Source organism: Chelonoidis abingdonii, chromosome 4 (genome assembly GCF_003597395.2).
Source record: "Chelonoidis abingdonii isolate Lonesome George chromosome 4, CheloAbing_2.0, whole genome shotgun sequence".
NCBI classification, from domain to species: domain Eukaryota; kingdom Metazoa; phylum Chordata; order Testudines; family Testudinidae; genus Chelonoidis; species Chelonoidis abingdonii.
In genome coordinates, this window is record NC_133772.1 from 41,553,734 (window position 1) to 41,573,623 (window position 19,890).

The 19,890-nt window shown below is 43.4% G+C and overlaps 1 protein-coding gene across 6 annotated transcripts in view; it reads left to right on the top strand.

The window, feature by feature from the left end:
* The window catches only part of BRSK2 (BR serine/threonine kinase 2), a 495,363-nt gene that overhangs the window by 403,358 nt on the left and 72,115 nt on the right, over nucleotides 1–19,890 (top strand). For all 6 annotated transcript variants that reach the window (XM_075065085.1, XM_075065086.1, XM_075065087.1 and 3 more), the window contains exons 6-9: nucleotides 4,250–4,283; nucleotides 5,211–5,279; nucleotides 7,839–7,985; nucleotides 18,154–18,185. In XM_075065085.1, the coding sequence (XP_074921186.1) occupies nucleotides 4,250–4,283; nucleotides 5,211–5,279; nucleotides 7,839–7,985; nucleotides 18,154–18,185 (282 nt within the window). The remainder of the gene's footprint in view (nucleotides 1–4,249; nucleotides 4,284–5,210; nucleotides 5,280–7,838; nucleotides 7,986–18,153; nucleotides 18,186–19,890) is intronic.

Consider the following 19,890-nt stretch of genomic DNA (forward strand, 5'->3'; position numbering starts at 1 on the left):
CAGTACCAAATCCACCCAAGTATGTGAAGACAGAGCCCAATTTTTATTAAATTAGAATTGAACCATAGTCTGTTTTGACTCAATAATCTAAATTTACAAGCTCCCTCCTAAATGAAGACAACCTGAGGACTACTGATCTGATAGCTCTGGTTAGAAAGTCCTGTGTAACCTCACAGAGAGAGTACAGTGGAGTTGCATCATATGTGCATTTAATTTACACAAATTCAACTATACGCATGCAATGAGCATATGCCTCGGAGTGAACGTGAGATGGGAGAAGTGAATCTGCTATTCCCTCAGTCAGTCTCAGTTCCTGCGTGCCTCTCATAGTGTGAGCATCTTGCCACACTGAGTGTGATTCTAGTGTTTAAAGATACGTTTTTTTTGTACAACATGGCCCCTAAACGCAAGCCAACTACTTGTGCTCAACCGAAGAAACAGCGATCTGTTCCAATCCTGGAGGAAAAACTGGCTGTGTTGGACTTATTGAGAGACGGTATGTTGGTCTCCAACGTGGCACGTAAATATGGCCACAATGAATCTAGCATCCGTGCCATCAAGATTCAAGAGAGAGAAATTCGTCAAGTGGTGGCATCAAGTGCTCCAATAACTGCTAAGGTGACAAGCCAGTTGCGTGATCAGACTTTAGTGAAGATTGAAAAGGCATTAAACTTATGTCTGGAAGGCATGGACCCTAAACGTGTGCCTATTGATGGCAACACATTGTGAGAAAAGGCTCTTAGCCTCTACGTGCTGTTCAAGCCTCCCGCCAAAGAGGGACAGCCTTCTGATAAGAAGGAATTCAAAGCCAGCCAAGGTTAGCTTAACAGTGTTAGGAACCGCTTCAGCCTCAAAAACGTGCAGACTACTGGTGAAGCTGCATCTGACGATGAAGAGGCAGCAAAATCCTACTCCGAACAATTAAAGAAAATCATAGAAGAAAAGGACTATCTTCTGAAACAAGTTTTTAATGCTGACGAAACTGGTCTCTTCTGGAAAAAAATGCCCAACCGCACTTACATTTCGAAATCATAAAGACAAGCCCCTGGCTTCAAAGCAGCTAAAGACCATGTGGCTTTGTTGTTTTGTGGCAATGCGGCTGTGCATTTAATAAAGTTGGGCTTGCTCTACAGGGCTGCAAATCCCCGTGCGCTAAAAGGCAAGAACAAAAATCTCCTGCCTGTGTTCTGGCAATCAAATAAAAAGGCTAGGGTGATGGCAGTATTATTTCTGGATTGGTTCCACAAGTGTTTCATTCTGGAGGTCAAGCGGTACCTCAAAGAGAAAGGACTTGACTTTAAAGTGTTGCTGATCGTAGACAATGCTCCTGGCCACCCTGAGGCATTTTGATTTGCACATAACGACGCTGAAGTCGTCTTTCTCCCACCCAATACCACCTCCATCCTCCAACCTCTTGACCAAAGCGCGATTCACTGTTTCAAGGCCATGTACGCAAGGCTTACGTTCTCACAGATACATAGCGCTATGTATGCTGATCCCAATCTTAATGTGATGGAATGTTGGAAGTCCTTCAACATTGCCGATTGCATCTCTTATATTAAACAGGCAGGGGATGCAGTCAAGCCTGAAACAATGCATGTTGGCGAAACCTATGAAAAGAATGTTTGAATGATTTTAAGGGTTTCCCGACCATTGACAAAGAAATGAAACACATTGTTCAGGTGGCCAGGCAAGTGGGTGGTGATAGCTTCGTCGACATCTTTGAGGAAGAAATTGAAGAATTAATTGAGAGCCACAGGGAAACATTGACTAACAAAGAGTTAGAGGAACTGAGAAAATCGTCTACAGAAGAAGATGATGATGATGATGATGATGAATAGGAAGAGCCATCAAGTTGGAATCTTCATAAATTTGCTGAAGTGTTCCAAGCAGCAAAACACTTGAATGATTTAATTTATGAATACGATCCCTCTATGGAACGAAGCCTCAAAATCACACATAGTATTACCGATGATTTGAGACCGTATCAAGATATGTTTGAGCAGTTCAAGATACAACAGTGACAGTTGAAGATCACCATGTTTTTCAAGAAAAAACAACCAGCGGCGGATGAGCCTGGCCCATCATCTTCTGGATCAACATCAAGCCCTGACGACCTCTCAATAGTGTCATCGTCATCATAGACTAGCAAGAATATCCAGGATGAATGGTGAGTGGTTAGATTTACTCTTTTCCTTTTTTATTCTTTCATTATTCAGTCTCTCTCTCTCTCTCTATGTAATTAAAAATACAGTACTGTAAAATTATATTTTGCATGTGTACTTTTTATTATACTGTACATTACTGTATACATTATACATTTATACATATTACCGTACAAGGTTGTATACTGTACACAAAACCATGTGTAATCTACTTTATGAGTGACTTAAGGGATTTTCAAGGGTAATTTTGACTATACATGATTTTTGCCTTACGTGCTGACTTTAGAACCTAACCGCCACATAAGATGAGACTCCACTGCATTTGTAAACGCTACCTTCTGTGGACTGTTTCCAACTGTCCCAAACTTTGCTGAGCCTTCCTTCATAGGTCTATATCACATTGCTTAAACTTGGCATTCAGTGTTATATGTCTACACAGAAATCAAACACCTGCAGCTGGCCTAGGCCACCTGATTTGGGCTTGCAGGGCTTGGGCTGTAAAATTGCTATGCAGACATTATGCCTCAGCACTGAGCCTGAGCTATGGGACCCCACCAGGAGGGAGAGTCACAGAGTCTGGGCTCCAGCCCAAGCCCAAACATCTACACAGCAGTTTTTACTCCACAGCCCAAGCCACATGAGCCCAAGTCAGCTGACCCAGGCCAGCCATGGCTGTGTCACGGATATTTTATTCCAGTGTAGATGTACCCTCAGAGTCCTAAGTATACCTTGGGTTTATTGTGTTTCATCTTCCCAGTGCCATGGTATTGAATCCTCACATTGGGACATTGCATCTGTATATTGTGTCAGGGTGGAAATACAGTGTGTGCAGTAATATCATTGTGCATCAATGCAGTGTCCCAACACAAAGCTATAACCATTGTAACATAAAACAGTCATCACCAACCACATGATTATTTTGGCTCGAAGGGCAAATACACAACTGGGGCAGCCTTATAGTTACGAGGAGGTGTCAGTAGGAGTGTCTTGGATAAGTGCTTAGGACAACTTGGGTCCCTCCTGCTTTGTCAGGCTGCGTTTAGTGGATGCTATAAAGTAAATACTCATTGCTGTAATCTTTAGGAAGTTCATCCTTTCCATTTTTTAAGAAACAAAATCGCATGTTAAAATAATGGATTAGCAGCTGTTATGCCCACTGGAGAGGCCGAGAGCAAGTGAAAGATGACATTACATGATAATTGCAAAAGTGCAGGAGATGATTCAGGTGCATGTATTTGATTGGTCTGAAAGTGTTTTTTTAAAAACTAAGCTAGCATATGCCATGACTGCTTTTAATTTTATACACAGGGCCAGTTAAAAATATCTGAAGAGAGGCAACTGGGCTGCAGTACTGCAGGACAGTGTATAGCTCTCCATTCCTCTTCTCCCTTGCATGGTATAATACAATTTGAACGGAGCACAATGGATAGAGTTCTTTTTTAATCCTGTAATTGTCCATCCCAGGAGCCTCTATCCTAATCTAGGTGGAGCAGGGAAATATGTGGTCTTTGGTGGCTGCATCTTCACTGCAGAAAAGCGCTGTGCTGATGGGTAAATTACGATACTGGGTTTTGGGGAGCTAATAGAGGCTCATGCATTTTTAGGGGTGTATTGCTATGTAAGAGTTGGGTGGAAAGGTGGGTTTCCTCTGAGTGCTGACAATACATACAACTATGCCTCCATCAATATGAGCTACACCCTCTAGGTTCCAAATGGGACCACAAGAACATGAGCTTCCTCACCACAAGACCCCGGTCACAGTGGGCCTTCATAGACTTTGCCGAAGTGGGATCAGAATTCAGAAATCTATTCTTGAAAGAGATGCAGCAGAGCCTGAATTAAAGTTGCCTCTGTTTCTGAAGATTTTCTCCCTATTTTGTATTAGGATTATTCTTCTGGGTGGCCACTTCCTGGGTATGAGTCTGTGTCACAAACGGGCTTAAGCTGAGGTCAGGGAGGGGAGTGTTGTTCTGTCTCTCCTAAATGATGTAGAAGGCTCCCAGATACCAGTGTGATGGGCAGATTACAAATACATCTAATAAGTATAGGTTTAGATGCTCATTTGATTGTGTTTTGTTTTACAGGTCGCCACATTATGCCTGCCCTGAAGTGATCCGGGTGAGTTAGCTTGTACTCACAGCATTTGTATAAAAGCATGTCACTCGTTACATGGATGCAGGCAGGTATCCTCTATAGGAAGTGATCCCAAGGCAATCAGCCTTGCAAATGCTTAATGTGACTGTCATTTTCCTTCATGTGACAAGGCCCAAAAGCAAGTTACACAACTAGTATAAAGGTCATTAACATATGTCATTCTCAGAGGGCAGAGGTCACTCATGGTGGCACAGCTACTTCAGTCGCTTGACCAGCCAGAAGTAAAATGGTTTTGTTTTTCATGTTATTTCCATCCAGTGGGCCTCCATGTCCCCTATGGAGTCCCTAAGTATCCCCTCAAGCTGAAGAAAGCCGGACTGGACTTTCAGCACTGTTACTAGTTTGCCATTGAGCAATAGGAGGTACTCCCTTCTCCAACTCTTTCTTCTTCCCCTAAGGCTGGCTACTGTAGGCTGTGGTGGCCCAGGGCTCGAAAGGCCAGGTTTCCCACCTGTTGATGCACAGCAGTAATATGAATCCAAGTGGTTCAGAAAATCAATAGAAGAGAATTGCCAGAAAACATTACAAGTTAGCAAATAATATGACTCCATAGAGAGCTAACCAGGACAGAAGCAGGTTCTTGATATCCTGAAGGCATCTCTGACATTTCTGATTAAGTTCTGACTCCTCAGTTCTTTTACTGCTCCGTGGCCATTCCCTCCCTTCCCCATTTTGTAGGCTTTGCTTTCTCACATCCCTCAGACAAGGACATAACACTGATTTTCACAAGAACCCATGAGCCGCTCTGGCCAGCTACTTAGGTAGCTCTCCGCAAAATCAGCTTCTTGGATCAAAACTTCAGGTTTCCCACTCTCCCCTCCCCCATTATTCAAGGATGGCTAATTCTCTTACTAACAAGCATTCATTTAAACTCATATCTCTGTTGCACAGGGAGAAAAATACGACGGGAGGAAAGCAGATGTCTGGAGCTGTGGAGTCATTTTATTTGCATTGTTAGTGGTGAGTCATCATCCTTGCTACCTCCTTTAAACAGAAAAACCCCCCACAATGCTTCTGTATTTCATGTTAAATCTACTGCCATCATGTAAGTCTCTCCTGGGTAACCTCTCTCTTTCTGTATCTCTCAGCTACATCTTCTATCTCTCAGCATCTGTCCCAAAAAGGAATGCATAACAAATATTTCACTTCGACTTTGAAGGGCTGCCAACCTGTACAGCAAGGGGATTGTGGGAAAGCTGCTTCCCTATATGATCTTTGCTATGTTATTGTGGGGCAGCACTTTAAGAACCTGATTCAAAACTCACTAAAGTCAGTTGGCCCCAGTGGGATAAGATGGTCAGGGTTGCAACTTCAGGACAGGGAGGAACCTAGGCTGCCCTTCGTAGGATCAGGAAAGTGGTTTAGTGTGGTGTATTTTACATGTATATGCATCTTCATTCAGATGGTTTTGTCAAGATCTGAGTAAAATGTAACCGCTGTGGTTCATGCCAATTTTGAGCCTCTGTAAACTGCATTTAGTGCAGTAGAGAATATAGAATTGAGCCAAAAGTACCCTGTTTCAACTGGTTTCCACACAAATAATAATTCCTTTCCTGGCACCTAAAATATTCTGTTTCAGAATTTGTCCCCGGCTCAGTGAAAGGCTCATGAGCTGCACAGAACTTGTTCTGAGTTACACAGATGGTATGAAACCCCAAAACCAGACAAAAATTGTAACAGAACCTGAAATCAAATGAGTTTTGCCTCTGTTCAGTTTTACACCAAAAATCTGCGTAGTACTCCCATAAGCAAGAAGTAGGTTGCCATTAAGTGTCAAGTAGGATAGACTTAATGTGTATGAAATCATTCGTCTTGTTTGTAATATGTCAAATGTTAATCTACAGTTACAAACAGCAAAGCTCCTTGATCCATATTCTGCTGTCCTTGCACAGTTATTATCCAGTTCCCTCTCAGGCAAACTTCTATTGAAATCCAGTGGGAGTTTGCTTGACTGAAGAATTGGAGGAATAGCTAAGTAAAGAGCTCATGATTTGACCTTTTGAAATACCAGGAAAGAGAGACTCAGAAAAGCTGCCTGGGAGTTATCAGAGTGAGTACTCCATTCTCAAGGGGATGCCCTTTGAGATTTTGTACCCCACTGTCTCTGGAAAATGTCTTGGGTTGTTTCTAGGTATAAACCTGAGCCTTTAAAGTGATTGAAACTAGCCGATCACTGATGCTCAGTGCCAAGCATCAAGTTAATTACATCAAGAAAAACACCCACAAAAAGTCTTACACCATAATAGCAATTGCTAGTAATTAGCAGCCTTTAGTTGCTATGTCCAGGAAACGCTGCATTTTATCATGAATTATATTACATTAGCCAAAATACCTAACTCTCAATATTGATTTTGCTTTAAGTCCTGAATAGTTATGAGGAACTAGGTAACTGGAGGGATTGGTAATGAACACGAGACTTTTTGCTTCTAGGCCACTAGTATGAACAAACACAGGTCGGTAAAGACTAATGGTTGTTAGCAGCAAATGGGCTTTTGGTGGCCTCTGTAAATAGATTTGTTGGTCTCAGTCTGTTATATACACTGTATTATCCTACACAAGCATTACATGCACTGAAGTAAATACAGTGTAAACACTGACATTTAGAGCCTGGCTGTAACAGTTGCTGAGAACCCGCAACTTGCATGGCTTTTGATGGGACTCGAGGACACAGCACATCTACCAGGATCATCCAGTAATTTGGGGGGGGAGAGATTCTCTGGTGAGACATGGGCTTGTGATAAAACCTTATCATAGTTTCATCCAGTGGACCTCAAGAACCTTCAAGCTCTTAAAGCATCCTAATTCAATCCTGGGGCACACGGGAAAGAATTCTGGAATAATGTTCATGTCCCAAACAAACTCCTGGTTGATGACCCCAGAAAAGAATTTACAGCTTTTAACCTACCCTGGAAACAATAGTCTGCACTGAATCATTTCAGATCATTGCATGGCAGATGTTATCATCTCTTACATCTCTGGAAGATGAGAGATAATGAACAATCTGACGGTGGTCACCAGCTGCAATCTATGAACCATGTTGTAAATCAGTGCCCACTTCAATTGTTTGCTGGTGGCATTTTGGACTTGTGCCAAGCCACTTCCGAAGCCACACATTGGCTCACTAATCTGAACTTGGTTACTTGGACGTTGCTAATCACCTCTCTGCTACTAAATGTTGAGTTGAATTTAAGTGGTTTCCTGAGTCTTTTAAGAATTTCCCTGAGAAGGCAACATCATATTTTGCATTATGTTTTATTCTCTTGTTCATTTTCCAATTTTAAAAAGTTTAATATAAAAAGCTACGTCCAAAGTTCTGTTTCCATGTTGGAAGAAGTAAAGCAATGCTAAGGAATTATCAACAGGTGAAGAAGGTGTGCTTCACTTCTTATAATGGTATAGTGACTTTCCTAATGTCATCCTTTTCTTTTCATCAAATTGCTCAACTTTTCACCTTTTGCCCTCTCCCATTCCTCTTTTCTCCTCTCTCCCATCCACAATTCCTTCCTCATGTCCCTGCAGGGTGCCCTGCCATTTGACGACGACAACTTGCGGCAGTTGTTGGAGAAGGTGAAGCGGGGTGTGTTCCACATGCCACATTTCATCCCTCCAGACTGTCAGAACCTCTTGCGGGGGATGATTGAAGTGGACGCCTCGAAACGTCTCACGGTAAGAGGGTATTCACTGTAAATCATGTGATCAGTATGTTTTCAGGACTTTCTATCTGTGTTTCTGTGTGTGGGATCCCCCCATCGTCTCTTCCTATATGTATTGTTGCATAATTAAGTAACTCTCCACAGTGCAGCTGCCCAAAGACTCCCGTCCTGAACCACGGATGAAGGAAGTGGATATGGGTTTGGGGAAGAAGCAGATTTCCTTCTCTTGCAAATGATGAGGGCATTTTAGATTTGTATTGTTACTCTGCTTTGATTTTCCTTTGCATTGAAATGTGTATGCATCTACAGTAAAACTCCCCTGCTGATGGCATGGCAGCACTGCCAAGTGGTTGGTGTATTTTGGAATCAGCCTTGGTATTCTGGCTTCTCAGCTTAGCAGACTGGGGGTTTGTCATAGAAGTGATGTACTGTTAGAGGGCCAGGACTGCCCTTTCACCCCTTCTTGGTGTAGGATCAGCATATCTTGCTCTTCTGTTTGTGCATTGTAGACTCCTGAATCTCAGGGTGCACAGCATTGTATCCTGGGTGTATTATAGTGTCCTCTGGCAGCCTGCATACTGGGTTCTTGGAACCATACCTTCTAGAGTCCTTATGCTTTGTGTGGTAGGCTGTGATACCCTGTGCCCTGGGCATATCATGTTGAGCCCTCTGGGATTCTGTACCCAAGATGAGTTCCACCGATCCCTCGGAGACCATGCCCCCGGCCTGAATGCACTGGAATGATCATGTCCGTCACTGATACCATGTTAATGTTTTGGGATATTTTGAAAATGTAGCAATAAAAAGAATTTTGAAGAGCAAGATTGCCTACTATTCAGTGGAGGTTTCTGGCTCTGTGGGTATTTTGGCCTTTATAAATCACATTGTCAGTCCCCGGTGATGACTTTATACAGATTTACTAAGCTCGCAGATTCTGAGTGGGAGTATGTATAAAGAAATGCAAATTTAAAACTCCTTCTGGTTCTTCATTCTGCTAAAATATTTATAAATAAACTCTCCTCCGATCAGTGCTTGAAGCCTCTGCAGAGACTGCTAACAGCAGAATCAGTCTCCACTGGCTGCGATGATGGCTTTGGGAAGTAGACACCTGTCTGCTAGGAAGTAACTGAACTCCTCCTACCTCCAAACTCACTTTACAATACTACTTGACAGCTACGCTGTGGGCTTTGAGTTTCACTCCTTACCAAACCAGGTCATGTTCTATTCGGTGAGCCAGAGGTGAAAGGCTTTGTATATTCTTACTCATATCCTCCCTGAGCCATCCTTCCCCTACAAATGAGTAAAGCAGGTCAAAAAATTTTCAAACAAAAATGTTCATTTGTTGAAAACAGACCATTTTTCTAAAAAAAAAAAAAAAAAAATTGTCAACATTTTTCATTTTGTGTGTGAATTTCTTACCTTTTTTCTATATTTTAATTGAAAACGTTATTCAAAATGGTAATCAGACCTATCCATTTACTGACAATTTGATTTTCAATAAAAATCTGGGGAAAATAGAGGGGGGAGGGGAAATTGCAGTTTTTAACAGAAAAATGGCTTGGTTAACACATTCAAACAAAAACAAAATAGAGATTTTTTTTACAAAAATAGGCATTTTTCAGCTGCATAAGGCCCTGATCCTGCACCATTCAAGTCAATGAGAGCTTTGGCATAGAGAAGAAGGATGGCTCAGTTGTTACTGTGCTAGCATGGGACTTGGCTTCAATTCCCTGCTCTTCCAGCCTTGGGCAAGTCACTTAGTCTCTCTGTGCCTCAGTTTTCTATCTGTAAAATGGGGATAACAGTACTTCCTTACATCACAGGGGTGTTATGAGCATAAGTACATTAAAGATAAGGCACTGAGATACTAAGGTAATGTAAATACCTGAGATAGATGTCATGCTATTCATTTAGGGATTGATCCATCTAATGTGTCTTTTGCATACAAAGATTACTAGCTTATTTAAGAGTCCACCACTTTCCTTATAAAGGAAATATTTGATAATGGATTCTTCAATCTAGCAGAGAAAGATATAATAAAATCCAATGGCTGCAAGTTGAAGCTAGACAAATTCAGACTGGAAACAAGATGTAAATTTTCACCAGTGAGCGTAATTAACCATTGGAACACCTTACCAAAGGTCATGGTGGATTCTCCATCACTTACAGTTTTAAAATCAAGATTGGATGTTTTTCTGAAAGTGATGTTCTAGGAATTGTTTGGGGGAATTGTCTCTGTTCTGAGTTACACAGGAGGTCAGGCTAGATGATCACAATGTTCCCTTCTGAGCTGGGAATCTATGAAAAGATCCTGTTTCCAGTGAACTGAGGGTGATGAACCAGGTATCAGACACTAGACCCTCTTCAGTGTGTCAGGGCTTTAGGTTCACCTTTGAACCAAGCTCATTTTATAGGGCTGTCTCTGAATTTTTGGCATTATTTAATGCAGCAAAGCACATGCAATAAAGGAGGAAAACGATTAAAGTCATTCTGGAGTGACTCACTCCTCATCCTGATCAAACACCAAAGCTATTATTTTCATTTTTCCGTAGGAAAAAGCAAACAGGTCTGATGTACAATATCTTGAGGACAGGGAATAAGAATGTGAAATGAATTTATTCAAGCGATAAAAGCTGCCAGGGGGGATGGACACACCGCAGAGCTCTTCTTTATTGGACACAATCTGTATTTTCATTATATTGGGAGTTCTCAATTTGCGTCCCCACTGCCTGCTGATGGCACACTTGTCTTTCCATTGTGTTAGCATCTTCATCACTTAGACAGCCATATAAAAGGGATCTGTCTGTTTATTGCACTAGAGCTAGGATGTCAGATTAATTCTAAGGAGAGAGCTGGATTCCATGTTAGTTGTGGTCCATGGAGCAATGTATAAATGTAGGACTACATGCTACTCCCAATCCACAGCAGATCTCCCACTCATGCCAACAATTCCCACTTCACACAGGGCTTCACACTCACCATTCCGTCTGCTGAAATTATCAACAACAAAAGAGTTAATGTTGACATTTAAACTGCCATCATTGGGCTGTAGCACCAATACCCATTAGGATTAATGGAGGGTGGGGTAGTTCACACTTTTGAGATTTAGGAAGATATCACTGACTCTGTTTACACACCCTTCATTTCTGGAAACCATGAGAGCTGGGGGGGAAATGTTATTAAAGTGTATATTTTTCAGAATTTGTATATGCCCTGTCATGTAGCCAGCAAAATATATCAAACGTGCCACATGTCTGATGCTTCTGCACTAGGGGGCTCACTTGGCTTGCCATGAAGGATGCTTATATTCATTGCACTAGAGCAGTGGTCTCCAACCGTTTTACGCACAAAATCACTTTTTAAATTTAAGATAAACCCAGGATCTACCTCGCCCCTTCCCCGAGGCCCCGCCCCACTCACTCCATTCTCTCCTTCCTCCATTGCTCACTCTCCCCCACCCTCACTCACTTTCACCGGGCTAGGGCACGGGGTTGGGGTGAGTGATGGGGTACAGGCTCTGGGTTGGGACTGAGGGGTTCGGAGTGTGGGCAGGGGCTCTGGGCTGAGCCTGAAGCAGAGGGTGGGGTGCAGGAGTGAGGGATGCAAGCTGTGTGAGGGAGTTTGGATGCAGGCGCCATATGCTCACACTGCACCTAATCTCATAGAATCCACTGGACATTTCATAAGTCTTACTTTTTATTAGTGTCATTTGTGGTTTATAGATCCAAAATCCTGTGGGGATTGTCACAAATCAGTGTAACATTCTCAACTGTGGGGTGTGCATTTGCTGAGCCTGAGGCTGGCAGTTGGGGTGCGGGATGCAAGCTGTGGGAGGGAATTTGGTACAGCAGGGGGCTCTAGGCTAGTTCAGGGGAATTGGGTGCAGGAGAGGGTGCGGCGTCTGGGGGGAGGTCTAGGCTGGGGGTTGAGGTGCAGGAGGGGGTTCAAAGTGCAGGCTGCGGCCACGAGGCAATTACCAAGGCAGCTCCCGATCAGTGGCACAGTGAGGCTCAGGTACGCTGCCTGCCTGCCGTAACCCCACACCGCTCCTGGAAGCGGTTGTCTGATGGCACGTCTCTACATGCGACCCCTGGGGGGAAGGGGCAGTGGGTCTTCATACGAGGCCGCGCCTACAAGCCTTGCCCCCACAGCTCCCATTGGCCGGGAACCGGTCAATGGGAGCTGCAGGGATTGTGGTGGAGGTGGGGACAGTGCGTGAAACTACTCTCCCTCCCTCCCTTTCCCCAGGGGTCCGCACACAGAGACATGTCAGCAGACAGCCGCTTCTGGGAGCGGCATGAGGCCATGGTAGGCAGGCAGCCTACCTGAGCCCGCTGCACCGCTGGATTTTTAGCAGCCCATAGATCACGATTGACTGGCCAAGGCTCCGGGATCGACCAGTCTATCACGATCGATGGGTTGGTGACCACTGTTATAGATGGTCTTGTAGTTAAGTCACTGGGAAAATCACTTTAATTTCTCTCTGTCTCAGGTCCCCTCTGTAAAGTGGGGGAATAATGATATTCCCTTTGTCTGTCTTGTTTCTTCAGACTGCAAGCTTTTCAGGGCAAGGACTGACTGTGTGTGTATGTACAGCACCTAGCATAGGAGGGTCCTGACCTTGGTCAGACTATCTATGGCTTCCCTCTGCCCTCAGTTTAAGTTCTTTGTCCATGAAAACGCATATTTTAACATGATACAACAGACTAATGCTTGGACATAAAGCTCTTTTTGAATATAGAAGGGGCCTGGTAAATGAATTGGCCTATTAAAAGGGTCAATTTATGGCACATCGAGATTTGAAACTTTGCCTCTTTCGTTGCTGGGGCAGATTGGGAACTCTTGCACTAGCACAAATTAGAGATGGGCCAAACCAGCAGCCCCCACCCCAAAATCCACAAACTTTGGGAGAATTCAGATTTGCATCAGAACTTTGCAGCTCTGGCCTGTCACTGACACTAAGGCAATTGATGTGCTGAACCATTGCCTCTCATTGGTGCCTTCTGTCTGTATCCAGGTGTTGTCTTGTGTCTTATAGCTAGACTGCAAGCTCTTAGGGAGGACCATCTTTTTGTTCTGTGTTTGTACAATGCCTAGCCATGGGAGGGTCCTGATCCTTGACTAGGGTTTCTAGGTGCTACTGCAGTACAAATAATCAGAATAATTAATTAAGATGGTGCATTTTTCTGTAAAGCTTTGGTTTTGGGAAATCCCCTCCCCCTTCCCAAGGCCACCATTCAAGCATGAGGAAGCCTCCACTGGCTCTGTGAAGGTAGAGGTTGGTTTTGTTGTTTTAGAAATGGCTTCTTGTGGCAAGTGCCTGCAGTGGAGAGGAGATATGGGAACAGAGCATTTTTAAAGCCTTCATATAATGGCATTCCATTCGGGGAAACCCCTGTGAGAACAGTGAGAAAAGCCCTGTGGGAAGAGCTGTTAAATGCCTTTGTCACTTAAATACGTTTAAACATTGTATTTAAATGATGGCAGAAGGAATGCGATTAACTCCCACTGTGGCTCACCCTCCCCTACACTACATCCTAAAAAGCCTACAGTCTTCTCCTTTTCAAAACGAATTGCCCTTCTATAACCCCTCCTGTCACTTTAATGCGATGAAAAGCAAGAAAGCATTAATTAATTACCCAAAAAAAGAAAAAAAGCAGGGAAGATGTTGGTGTCAGCAAGGACGCTTGTACGGTATCATGATAACAATTCCATGCAAATCAGAATTGTGATTGTTTTTGTAAAGCACTTTTCATACTTGGGGCACCCCAAAGTGCTTTACAATAATTATTTCAACATGGGTAGCGCTGCAGTTGTGTGGGCAGACAGCAGCCATTGTGCGCTCAGTGAGAGGTCTAACAAAGCTTGGGATCTGTTTTTATGGCAAATGCAAAGTGCTATGGGATCTTTACCTTACATTGGAATGGCCAGAAGAGCAGACCTCTGTTTAACATCTTATCTGAAGGTCCTGTTACTGGGACATGAACTTGTTACCCCCTCTGACTGGGTAACCTGAAGAGCTGTTGCCTGAGCCACACTGACACTTCTGCTTACTGCAGCCGCACGAGGACAACCTGACACAGAGAGACAGAAAGGACTGTAAAAGAAACAGGCATGAAAGAGACTTGAATGTATTTTAGCCACATCACCTGCCCTCCTGTCATAAGTAGATAGTTAAGGTAAGGGTTAAGTTTCTTTTACCTGGAAAGAGTAACCAAACACCTGACCAGAGGACCAATCAGAGAACTGGATTGTTTAAAGTCAGGGGCGGGAATTTGTATACTCGGGGTCTTTGTTGTTTTCTCGGCTATGGGTAAACAAGTTTCCGTTCTATCTTCCTCTTATCTCAATATTCTACAAAAGTCTGTGAGTACAAAGAAGACCAAGTAATTCGGCTATGAAGAGCTTTGTGTTGTATGTACAGATGTGGATTGCTGTGTCTTGGTTGTTTCCTTGGCTGTGAGGGACAAGTTCTCCTAATCCATCTTATCTCAAAGTTTCCTCCTAAACATCTGTGAGTACAAAGGAAAGCAAAGTATCGGCTATGATGAGCTTTGTGTTGTATTTACATGTATGTTGATTTGTTGGACTGGTTTAATCGGGCTATCTTTTAATCAGACTGTTAATCATATTTCTTATAAGCAAGAGCCTGTATTGAGTTTCTTTAATGCAAGATTGTGTTTTATAATTTCTTTCTTTTTTCTATAAAGTTTCTTTTTAAACCTTGTGGAAGTTTTCTTTCCTAGTGAGGCAGAGGGGGAGGGAAAGCCCAAACTCTGTTGTCTCACCTTCCTATTGTCCAGGCGGGAAAGGCTGCAGACAAAGGGAGGGGGAATCTCTTGTGTGAGCTGACTAGGTGAATGCCTAGCCTCGGGGAAGCTAGATTGCCCTCCGGTTGTATTCAAGGAGTGAAGTATAGCATTGCACCGCTAACCCAGGAAGGGGGGGAAGCTGGGAGAGGAGAGAGAGAGAGGAGACCTAGGTCTGGGTCTTGGGGTCCCCCAAGGAAGGTTGGGGACCCAGAGAGAGGAAAGGGGGGTCAGGCCCTATATTCCGGACCTGGTGGCAGCAAGAATATCCAAGCTGGTAGTGAGCTTGGGGGAGTTTCAGGTAAGCACCCAGGTCTTGGACGCTAAAGTCCAGATCTGGGACAGGAGGCTATGGGACAGGAGGCTATTACCACACCTCCATCCAAAACCATTAATAGTTAACCCCTCCCTAAGGTGTATATTATGTACTGGTGGAGTATAGGCATCCTTTGGGGGTCTCTCCGTGTGAGATGCTAGCTGCTGCAACAATGTAAAGGAGACCTGTACAGCAGCCCTTTAACAGGGCCTTCTATAAGTATACATGGTGATGGGCCATGTTAAATCCCTGGTGTGGAGCTCTGGGAGGGAAAGAGGGAAAGTGTATAAACTGGACTGTCTTTTTCATTCTGTGTTTGTACAACTCTAGCACAGAGGGGTCCTAGATCACTTCTGGAGCTTCTAGGCACTACTGTAATACTAAAAGTAAAAATGAAGAATACATACTACTATCTTCTAGAGCACGGGTCGGCAACCTTTCAGAAGTGTGTGCCGAGTCTTCATTTATTCACTCTAATTTAAGGTTTTGCATGCCAGTCATACATTTTAACGTTTTTAGAAGGTCTCTTTCTATAAGTCTATAATATATAACTAAACTGTTGTTGTATGGCAAGTAAATAAGGTTTTTAAAATGTTTAAGAAGCTTCATTTAAAATTAAATTAAAATGCAGAGGTCCCAGACTGGTGGCCAGGACCTAGGCAGTGTGAGTGCCACTGAAAATCAGCTCATGTGCCACCTTCGGCACGCATGCCATAGGTTGCCTGCCCCTGTTCTAGAGCATGGGTTCCCTTGGCTGAGAACTCGTGGTCTGGAACATGGTCGTGCATGTGAATTAATTAATTCAAGGGGGCAGCTCGCAAATAGGTATCAGGATGTCATGACCCTTCCCTTACCAAAGGCTAAATGGGAGAGGATTTTTGGTGAAGGGGCCATGGAAAAGGTTGAAAGCCACTACTGTTAAGTCCACATCACCAACTCCAACCTAACAGGAGGAACAAACATGACTCTCCTCCCTTTCTGAGCCCAAACACCTGAGCTCCAGTGTTTGAAAAACTCCTAGTGATAAGTGGTGGCAGACACACCTACTCTTCTCACTGTCACACAGGCATGGCTGCTGCTTCTGCTGTGTGGTGGTAAAAGGGAGGATGGGGAATCCTATTGGAACTTTTGTGTGATGGTGGTATTAGCTGGTTAGAAGCAGCAGGCTTAACCCTTTCTTTCTCAGTTCTAAAGAAGGTCATTCATCTCTCTTAGCTACCCTTCCACCCTTCCATCAACTGCATTTCTTTCTTGTCCTTGGATTCTAGGAAAACCATTGTCAAACTTAACAAACCCTCTGATATAGAGTCAGTCTGTGCTCTGCTGGGCTTTCCAGGGCAAGGAGCCATTGTTATATAACATACAAAAACCTCGGTTTCCTCTTTCTATCTGTCAATCTCCTTCTCTCTGTCTCCAAGCATCTGTCTGTCTGTCCCTCTCTCTCTTTGGCTTGACAGTTCTCATTAGCCTGGAAATGAAGTGGAAAATAATAAGGGCAGGACAGCTGTCTCTGTTCTTGCTGACCGGTTTAATGGGCCTCTGATTTCGTCTTACAGACATTATGTGAGATTCCTTCCAAGTCTCGCCTGCCTCTCACTGGTACACTGCTGAAGCCCATGAGTGTACAGTGCACACATATGCGCACACACAGACACACACATACGAAGGTTCCTCATCTGGTACAATCTCTTGGCATCTGCAAGTGGTCTTTTCCTGCTAGGATGCTGCTGCAGACACACAGGCTTAGATTTGCTGTAGGGGAATATCTGAGCTGGGCTTGTTCTCTCTGTTGATTAGGGAGAAGGGTTCAGCAGGAGCTTCTTTGGGAAGAGTGGCTTTTTCTTGTGCTTGGGAAAAATGTTGCCACCACAAAACATCCCCTGTGGCCTGCCTTCTGTAGGCAGACATCCCTACTGTCAAACTTTGATAACTGGCTAGTCCTCCACTGTATTTATCTATCTGTCCAGCACCACAGTCATAGGAACCACTGTCTCGCCATTCCCCTGTATGTAACATGTAGTGAAAGGTCCCTGACTGAAGTGGAAATGGGTTGCAGGACCCAAGGCCAGCAGAGGAGATTGGGGTCTGGAAGACTTGTGCTGGGGCACTAAATTATATTACCATAAAATCACTCCTATATATAGAGATATACCAACCTCACAGAGCCAGAAGGGACCCTGAAAGGTCATTGAGTCCAGCCCCCTACCTTCATTAGGCAGGACCAAGTACTGATTTTTGCCCCAGATCCCTAAGTAGCCCCCTCAAGGATGGAGCTCACAGCCCTGGGCTTTGCAGGCCAATACTCAAACCACTGAGCTATCCCTTCCCCTCTCCTAGTTGTTTTGATGAAGTTGTTATAATGAACATGTGGCCCACCTGGAGTGGTCCTTGGTGAAAATCAGGCTGCACAAATCTCACGTTGCCTTCACTTTACTTACCTTTGTGAACATATCTCCTGTCTCAAAGAAAAAGCAAATCTTATAAGAAAATAGGCTAGGGTTTGGAGTGGCAGCATCATCCTGCAGGCAGGTGTATGTCAATAGCAGGTTTTGGCTGATTTCAATTGGATTATGCTCCTCTTAGCTTATTTTTCAGAGCACTTGCCTGTGAACCCTAGGGAGTGGAAGCTGGGTTCTACACCTGCCCTGTGGCTCGGTCATTAAGGTCTGTGTGCCTCCCTACATTTCAGGAGATACATTATGGCCTGCCTGTGATTGTGTCTATATCTGTTTAAAAAAGTAACTTGAAACCAGTGCCTGGTGATTCCTGCTCCTTTGTTCTTGGTGTCCGAAGTGACAGGCCTGTTTGGAATGGCGCAGGTGAGCCAGCAGATGCTTTGTATGCAGTGTAAAACTCTCATCATTTGGGTGCAGTAAAATAATTGCACCAGGGCATCCCAACTGAGATTCATACTTCCTGACTCTAAGGAGGGTGACCTAAGCCCAGCTACAGGCAACCCTCATATTTGGTTGCTTTATGCAGTTTTCCTGTTTTTTGCTTTTTTGCTTCTTTTTTTTTCCCCCTGTACTAACTCCTTGTTTTCTCTTCCTTTGTAGCTAGAACACATTCAGAAACACATATGGTATATGTAAGTAACATTTTTAAAAATCCTATTTACTTGTCTTCACTATTGTTGCTGTTGCAGGGAGCTGGTAAACTAGAAGTCTGTGAAATGGATAGACTTGGATGACATGAAAACAGCTTCCATACAGGCATGGGCCAGGAGGTGAATGAGGGAACATCCATTAAAGCTGAAGTTTTAGCCTGTGCAGTGAATACAATCTCCTCTGTGTAGATTCAGGTTAGGGACTCTCATATACAGGAAAAACCTGTATGGCAATAGTTTGAAATGGGACCTATTTAACTGTGTGCCACTTTCCATACCAACATATTGCTGTTTTTTTTCTAAATGTACTATGCCTGAAAGGGTAATTCCTGGGTGAACAGCAAGGGACTAGTAGACACACTTACCTGGATACCCAAGTAACTGCAGGGAATCCCTAGCAAAATCTTTGTAAAACCCACTTGACAGGCAGACTTTCGTGGGTTCCTCTCTGGCATTTGTGGCTTTTCTCCAAATAGGGGGAATAATAAGAGACATTATTAGAAAATAAGTTTTTGTAAACAATCACCTTCTGCTTCATAGGACTTCTTCCCCCTTCCTTACAGTAAATTAAGAGGCTGGCTCGTGACCTCATAACCCGCTGATGAGCAATAGTTCCATGGCTTGACTGAGAGCAGCAGCCTCTCGCCATGGAAAAAGAAGTCTATAAGAAAAGGCCATTCCCTCATGATGATTTGAGCGCATGGAAGACTGCTTGCTTTTTAAAGTGACCTTGCATTTTTGTATAACTCTAATAGTCCTTCATGAAGCATTGATTGCTTTATACTGATGATATCCCAGTAAGACTAAAAATAATTATTTGCAAGTGATAAACAAGAAGGTGGTGCTTTGTTACACACCTCTGGAAGGTCAGCACATCTGGAAGTTCCCTGCGTGTATGCTATAGAAAGCCAGGTCTCAAATAGCCTTGCCGCCACTGCTTATGAGATGTTTTGTAGGATGCTGTTTGTTGTTCCTGTCAGTCATTTTATTTTTTAAGCCATTCACTGGGAGACAGCCTCTTAGTGATTTTTTCTATGATTTTATTGTATGGACATTATTCATGCACTGGGCTCAGTTGATTTCCATGGGAGTTGAGGATGTTCAGCAATCTGCAGGATCACATGTTTTGTTGCTAGCTGGCCTGAACTGACGTAGCACTGTGTCCACAGCTTTTTCAAGCTCTCTGGAGTCGTCAGTTGACAAGATGTTTTTAATATCCAGGAAGATTTGGGGTTTTATAACAGATGGTTTTTTTGGTTGTTTGTTTTAAACCCTCACTGATGCTAGTAGGCTAAATTGAAAAAATTTAGTGTTTTTCTCCCACACTGTGCCCCCGAACCAAATCCCACCCCCTGAGATTCCAAACTAAAATGCTGCTTATGATAGATTGTGCAGATGTTGTGATTACCCCACTTATTTCTTGAATGCTCTGTATGGAATGACATTAGTTGATTGACATCCCTTTTCCTTCTTTCTTGCATGCTTGGATCTGAAATGAAATTCTTAGAAGTTAAATTAAATTTTTATGATCATTAATATTTTCATAGTAAAGCGTAAATGTTAATGCCCCAGTGAGATTTAAACTATTCATACCTCACGAAGCTATCATTTCAGATTATCTGCGCACTCAGAAAGATAACACTGGTCACAAGGGTCACAGTTTCAAGATTTTATTTTGCAGCCGTAA